This window comes from Tachysurus fulvidraco, chromosome 8 (genome assembly GCF_022655615.1).
Source record: "Tachysurus fulvidraco isolate hzauxx_2018 chromosome 8, HZAU_PFXX_2.0, whole genome shotgun sequence".
Lineage (NCBI taxonomy): Eukaryota > Metazoa > Chordata > Actinopteri > Siluriformes > Bagridae > Tachysurus > Tachysurus fulvidraco.
In genome coordinates, this window is record NC_062525.1 from 2562257 (window position 1) to 2569756 (window position 7500).

The window sequence follows — 7500 nt, forward strand, 5'->3', positions numbered from 1 at the left end:
TTTAACAGGATTTTGAAGAGTTTTTAAAGTCGAGCAACAGACGATGGGCTGCTTCTGAGAATCAAGGAATATGGAGGTGCATTAAAGATGGTGGAATTACTTTATTGACCAAGCGTACAGGGGTGGGGCAGAAAATGTGCGAATAATCAACCGGAAATTTACAGAAAAACAAAATGCCTAAAAAATGGCAAATTTTTCAGTTTCAGAGCTTTGGTTCAGGTCCCTTAGGGTGCTTTCACACCTGCCTTGTTTAGTTCGGTCGAATCGTACCAGAGTTCGATCGCTCGTTCGGTGCGGTTCGTTTGGGCAGGTGAGAACGCAGCGATCGAACTCTGGTGCGCACCAAAAGCGGACCAAACGAGCGTACCGAGACCTCCTTGAAGAGGTGGTCTCGGTACGCTTTCAAATGAACTCTGGTACGGTTCGTTTGTGGTGAGAACACGGTCCGAGATCGAATAGACCTAACTGCAAAAAGTATTGCGCATTTTGGACTAAACCAGCTGGGTCGTGGGTCGTTGCCAATATTTTCAGAAGATGAGCATGTCACAGTTTCACAAAAGTAATGCTCGCCGCCTCCTGAAGTGTCTCGTGATGCGTCTTCGCCGTTTGCAGTGCATTGAAATGATATTTTCGAGCCACATCCGCGCTTCATTCTGAAAATGAAGACTTTGCATAGAGTGCCGTATATGAGCGATGTAGTAGATTACAACCATGAACATAATCGCAGCACACGGTCGTCTCTCCATGGTGTACTGTATGCTGTATTTTCCTCTTTTTGTTTACTTCCGGAGTTTCGTTGAAATTTCCCGCACGTTTATTCTGACCATCTTCTATCGCTTATCTGAACTTCTCGGTCGAAGACATGTGGCCAATGAGTGATGTGGATGTTATCACATGACTGCATTTTGGTTCGTTTCAACTGGTGCGGAACAGAACGATCGGTGTGGTGTTGAAAAGGAACCAAAACTGATAAAAGCTACAATGGGTCATTTTTTGCTTTTGGTCCGGAACGAATGAACTATAGGGTGAAAGCAACCTTAATGTCATTTGAGAGACAGTGTAAAGGTGAACCGTCAGTAAAAATGACACAGAATCATCAGGATTATCAATGTTTAGATTGACGTCCGCAGAGCTCTTATTTATTTATTTATTTATATTTACTTTTCTCGTTGGCATTATAGCAGCTATAAACGCTCGTTCTATAACCAGCTTCCCTTTATTCTTTCTCTTCATTACCGAGAAAACCCAAAGAAACGTAAATTCCTCCGTGATGATGTTAGAAGACACGTTTTTGTACTTTCTCCAAACTGAACGATATAAATGTAGCACTTAGCACACGCAATGTTGTTTTATTTATCTACAGTCTGAACACAGTGTTAAATTTGATATTAAATTTAAGTTAAATTTCCATGCAATCGGTATCATGTAGCTGTTGTGTGTCACACAGTGTGGATACAGGGTTAAGAGATTCTTTGGAAGGTTTCTGCTCAGGAAACGAAGACTCGGGCAGCCGTGAGGTTCTACACCTCCATCTAGTGGAAAGATAGAAGAGGTGGAGAACGAGAAGGGAAACGATCAGGTCAGGACAAGAAAAGAGTCATCTAGCGAACGAGTTTTAAATGACCGCCGAGAGCCGACTCACGTGTACGAGACTATTTTTGGTCCTACAAAAGGATCCGTCTGCTCGATTTTCATACTTAAATAAATGTAAATCAGTTGAATTATTATTGCACTGATATTTTACTCATTATATGGTACAGTAAGATTTATACATCATAGATGATCAGAGAAAGAACAAGTGGTCAAACTATACAATACAATGGTTTTGGATCGGATACGGTGAACGGATCATTAAGGAGTCAAAAGGATTGACTCGTTGATTCAGACACTCAAAAAGAACCTGCTGGAAAATGTATTTTGTCTATGTATCTATATTCATTCATTCACTCATTCATTCTCTACCGCTCATCTGAACTTCTCGGGTCACGGGGAGCCTGTGCCTATCTCAGGCGTCATCGGGCATCGAGGCAGGATACACCCTGGAGTGAAGTGAGGTGAACGTGTTAACCACTAAGCCACCGTGCCCCCTATGTATCTGTATTATATTATATAATAATGTGCCAAGGTTTTCATGCCCAAAAGAACTAATTCATTCGTTTATGTGGCACGATGAGCTGCTAATATAAAAGCAATAATGTAGAGCTGATGTTATACAATAATAGAATAGAATCCTTTATTATCACCACATATACATTATAGCACAGTGGAATTCTTTTCTTCACAGAGTGCAGTTATAGAAAACTAATCAACACCTTCTGCCCAATCACAATCCAGAATTTAGTGAAACTTCCATCCACTAATTTTCTAGATTAGATTGTAATACAGCGTTAGACCTCCTGTTTGTTTTACCTGATAGGTGACATTATTCCACCATTTACTAAGCGCACACACACACACACACACACACACACACACACACACACCGGTGTTGAAGCACCTTTTCATGTAATTAAATACATTTCAGTCTGAGAATTGTTTAAACTGAGCTTAACATCACAGATGTTAAAGATATTTTTACAGGAGTGTGAAGTGCCAGCGTTGTAAAGAGCATAAATAAATAGATTTCATTAATCTAACATGTTCACGCTGTGGTCAGACATCAGTGCTGTCCGGTTTGCTTGCTTTTCGTAGTCTGTGCTATTAAGTCCGCCTGATTGTCCTCGTTCTTCTCCATGTAAGACTGAACGGATCTCCATAAAGCTCGGATGTTCCCCTCTCCGAACCCAGTGGCTCCACGCCGCTCTATCAGCTCCAGGAAGAGCGTGTCCTCGGAGAAGATGGGCTTGGTGAACACCTGCAGCAGGTACCTGGTGGAGAAGAAGTCGTTCTTATAACAAAGCTCTGTCCTCGTTCTCATATTTATATGCACACGACCGATCACGGAGCTCCAAATGCACATCGTTCACATACAGCGCTCTGATTGGTGCAGGTGAAGCAGTGTGAAGTGCTTAAAACTCCTGAGCTAAATGCTGTTACTACACAAAACGCGGTTGTAGCTGCCTCTCTACATTACTACGATAGAAAAGAGGTGTTATTTGTGTAGTAACAGCGTTTAGCTCAGGAGTTATTGACTCGGGAAACTCCAACCTGTGAATATGTGGCCAACTTCCTGCTCCTTCAGTTCTCTCCAGCGCTGGAAAGCTGATCCTATATTAACACGTCCTACTTCTTGTCCTTATCGTAAGTCTTTCTTCTCTTTCTCTCTTTGTTTTTATCCTCCATGTCGATGTTAAAACCGCTTTCTGCTAATGTCACACATGCGCACTGAACACTCTCTCCGCCCAGATTGACAAGACCCGCCCCTTTCTGCTCATTGGCTACACATTTGTTTTGTTTGGCGGCCCAATGCAGTTTTCTGAAGCGTTTCTCAAACAACAGACTTTACTTAAGACGCCGAGGCGCTTTTTTCCTTCTCGACAGATGAGTAACGTTGGTTTTGCTTTGTTACACAGAACTAATATATGCCTTTGTCCTTTACATCATTATGCTTGTGTGGCATTTTTGCTTGTTTGCTTATCTACAATCGTATTGTTCTTCCCTTCAGCTATGATAAAGACGTTTCTTTCCGTTAGTCGCCTGGGTTACGTATGTATGTGTGGGCGGAGCTATCGATACAGGGGTGGGACCCGTTTGGGTTAGGGGCGTGTTTGTTTTGGTGATTTTATATGTCAACATTGGCTTTCAAACAACGACGACCCCACCTTTAAAGATACTTTTCACACCGAACCTGGAGAGTCGCCAAGTTTTATTGTAAAGATATAATTTAATTACATTGTAGATTGTATTATTTGTGTAGGCGTGGATTTATATGTTTGGTGTTTGTTTTCATTCTCTATTAACAAAATCACACTGTCTGATGAGAACATTAAGTGAAGATCTTGACATGTATCCTGTACCTTATGCCTTGTGCTGCTGCCACACAATAAGACGATTAGACTTTTGCATTAAAATTGCATAGTGAGCCTACATAGTGCATAGTGAGCCTTCACAGTGCGCATACATAGTGCATAGTGAGCCTACATAGTGTGCATACATAGTGCATAGTGAGCCTACATAGTGCATAGTGAGCCTACATAGTGCATAGTGAGCCTACATAGTGCATAGTGAGCCTACATAGTGCATAGTGAGCATACATAGTGCATAGTGAGCCTACATAGTGCATAGTGAGCCTACATAGTGCATAGTGAGCCTACATAGTGCATAGTGAGCCTACATAGTGCATAGTGAGCCTACATAGTGCATAGTGAGCCTACATAGTGCATAGTGAGCCTACATAGTGAGCCTACATAGTGCACAGTGAGCCTACATAGTGCAAAGTAAGCCTACATAGTGCATATAGAATATTGTTTGCTTGTGTGAGACGCACTGCTGTCCGTACCGTTTACTGCATGCGCTCGGATCCTCGTCGTTCCCCTGCAGGTCTGTATCCAACAGGATGCCGTGCTGCATCAGAGCTTTAGGATCATGCCCTGCCTCCTCGATCTCCTGCTGCTTCCCCACCTGATGGAGAAGAATCACGGTGTATCAGATACAGTGGTGTGGTCAGTAATAGCGCTTTATCTGAAGTGGAGCGCCTGGAGAACCTCGCTGTAGTAGGCTGCAGGAGGAGAGAAGAACTGAACAGAGGCGTTGGCCATGGTGTGTGCCGTGGACACGATGTCCTGCGTGAACAGGCCGATGTGCTGGATACCTGGACCTCCGTGCTGCTCCAGAAACGTGTCCACCTGATTCCGACCTGAGTTGCACAACACGCACACAAAGATAAATGAAATAAATGCATAAATATGTTATTACATGCGGATGTGCAGAAATGTCTGAGACCCCACCCCAGATAAACCAGAACAGAAACAGTACTCTGCTCGGGCAGAGATTCGGCGATGACGAACTTGCAGTCCGGCTCTTTTCTGTCTTTAAAAGGGAACTTGATTTCCGCCTCGCTGCACTTCCAGTACTCCATAGCGGTCAAGCGCAGACCGATTCCGTCCTGATCCAACACGTAGCCTTCCTCTGCGTCCTCGTTGCTGCTCGGGGGAAACGAAAACAGGACATGTATCAGTGACGTTCACGAGTGAGGAAACACTGAAAGCTAATTCTCTTATATAAGACTATATTCCTTTTGGTGTGTGAAGGAATCAGCATCTGCACTGTACACATGTAAGAACCAGATTTAGGTCATTAGGAGCATTATGTGGGAGCCATAGTTAGGAGTCCCAGTTAGGGGCCCTAGTTAGGAGCCCCAGTTAGAATCCTAGTTAGGGGCCCTATTTAGGAGGTATGTAGGGAAAGGCAGGGAGCCACGTGTGACCACAGGATCTCACCTGGAGATGAAGAACCTCTGGAACCCGAAGTTCTTCTCGTACCAGCGCATCACCTCAGTCGTGCTGCGTCTCGTGCACGCGTAGGTCACGTGATCAAATGCGTCACGTGACACCGCGTGTCCTCCTCGTCCTCCCCGGTGCCGACCTGACAGAATCCGGGCAGAAAGGTGCCTTGGTAGCGACTCGTGTCCACGAGCGTGTGACACACGTTACCCACGATGGACTTCACGACCGAGTAGGTCACGTGACCACCGTCGTCCCCGACGCGCGTCGGCGGCACGAGCAGGTCGCAGCCTCTTGACCGCAGCGACTCCGACGTCCTCTCTACGTCCTCGACCTCAAAACACACGTTACACGCGGTGTCCACGGCGTAGTGCGGGTGCACGTCGTACAGCACGTCAGTGACACGTGCCGCTCTCTCATTCACCACAAACACCGCGCCGCCTTTACGGAAGGCGAGCTGCCGAGCTCCGGCCGCCAGTCTGGCAGCAAACACCCTGAACTGGAACTTAGACACGAGGTCCTGGGCCAGTTTGTCCACGTTAGAGACGTGCAACGAAATATGGTGCAGCCGGCTCAAGTAGGCAGCCATGTTTGGTGACGTCACACAGAGTGGGCGTGTCTTCATCTGACGTAAACAACCTGTGAACGAACAAACAAATAAACATACGGATTTATTTATTTATTTTCACTGAATGTGTCGATTCGCACCTTCCTGTTTTCAGTGTATAAACAGATTTATATTTATTTATAGCTGTTGATATCCGGTGTGTTTGGTCACGTGACTGCCGAAGCCCCGCCCCCTCCTCCTGCTGCTGAAGGTTTATTTAGCTTCCTCTATTCTGTCGCCGCCATTAAAACAAATTCACACCGAATATCTCGGGTTTAGACGCGACAGGCGGCCGTTTGGGGCGGGTTTAGTCCTGACACAGGACGTGTGTGTGTGTGTGAGAGAGTTTCTGAGAGAACAGATAAAGATGTAAAGCGGTTTGTTTTGGTTCTCCGTGTCCCAGAGAGAGACAAGAGGAAGAGGAGGAAGGTGAGGAAGACCTGTGTGTGTTTGTGTGTAAACGTTCACCTTCATGTTAACACTGTAAACAACGTCAGGTGTTATATTAGTGTAGTAACGTCTCATTAACACTTTATTAACGACTCGGGAGACATTCAGACTAAACTCTGAGTGATTAGACCTTCAGACTAAACTCTGTGTGATTAGACCTTCAGACTAAACTCTGTGTGATTAGACCTTCAGACTAAACTCTGTGTGATTAGACCTTCAGACTAAACTCTGTGTGATTAGACCTTCAGACTAAACTCTGTGTGATTAGACCTTCAGACTAAACTCTGTGTGATTAGACCTTCAGACTAAACTCTGTGTGATTAGACCTTCAGACTAAACTCTGTGTGATTAGACCTTCAGACTAAACTCTGTGTGATTAGACCTTCAGACTAAACTCTGTGTGATTAGACCTTCAGACTAAACTGTGTGTGGTGATTAGACCTTCAGACTAAACTCTGTGTGATTAAGGAGACATTCAGACTAAACTCTGTGTGATTAAGGAGACATTCAGACTAAACTCTGTGTGATTAGACCTTCAGACTAAACTGTGTGTGATTAAGGAGACCTTCAGACTAAACTCTGTGTGATTAGACCTTCAGACTAAACTCTGTGTGATTAAGGAGACCTTCAGACTAAACTCTGTGTGATTAGACCTTCAGACTAAACTCTGTGTGATTAGACCTTCAGACTAAACTCTGTGTGATTAGACCTTCAGACTAAACTCTGTGTGATTAGACCTTCAGACTAAACTCTGTGTGATTAAGGAGACCTTCAGACTAAACTCTGTGTGATTAGACCTTCAGACTAAACTCTGTGTGATTAAGGAGACATTCAGACTAAACTCTGTGTGATTAAGGAGACATTCAGACTAAACTCTGTGTGATTAAGGAGACATTCAGACTAAACTGTGTGTGGTGATTAGACCTTCAGACTAAACTCGGTGTGATTAGACCTTCAGACTAAACTCTGTGTGATTAGACCTTCAGACTAAACTCTGTGTGATTAGACCTTCAGACTAAACTCTGTGTGATTAGACCTTCAGACTAAACTCTGTGTGATTAG

At 44.4% G+C, this 7500-nt stretch overlaps 2 protein-coding genes across 2 annotated transcripts in view; one reads left to right on the plus strand and one right to left on the minus strand.

The window, feature by feature from the left end:
- The window catches only part of zranb1a (zinc finger, RAN-binding domain containing 1a), a 32452-nt gene that overhangs the window by 11027 nt on the left and 13925 nt on the right, over nucleotides 1-7500 (plus strand). The gene's annotated exons all lie outside the window — the stretch shown is intronic.
- LOC113634025 (4-hydroxyphenylpyruvate dioxygenase-like) overlaps nucleotides 2220-7500 on the minus strand; it is a 14956-nt gene continuing 9675 nt past the window's right edge. The window contains 6 exon segments of the mRNA XM_027132697.2: nucleotides 2220-2867; nucleotides 4439-4560; nucleotides 4644-4795; nucleotides 4915-5081; nucleotides 5379-5475; nucleotides 5478-6020. Of these exon segments, the coding sequence (XP_026988498.2) occupies nucleotides 2660-2867; nucleotides 4439-4560; nucleotides 4644-4795; nucleotides 4915-5081; nucleotides 5379-5475; nucleotides 5478-6020 (1289 nt within the window). The 3' untranslated portion in view covers nucleotides 2220-2659.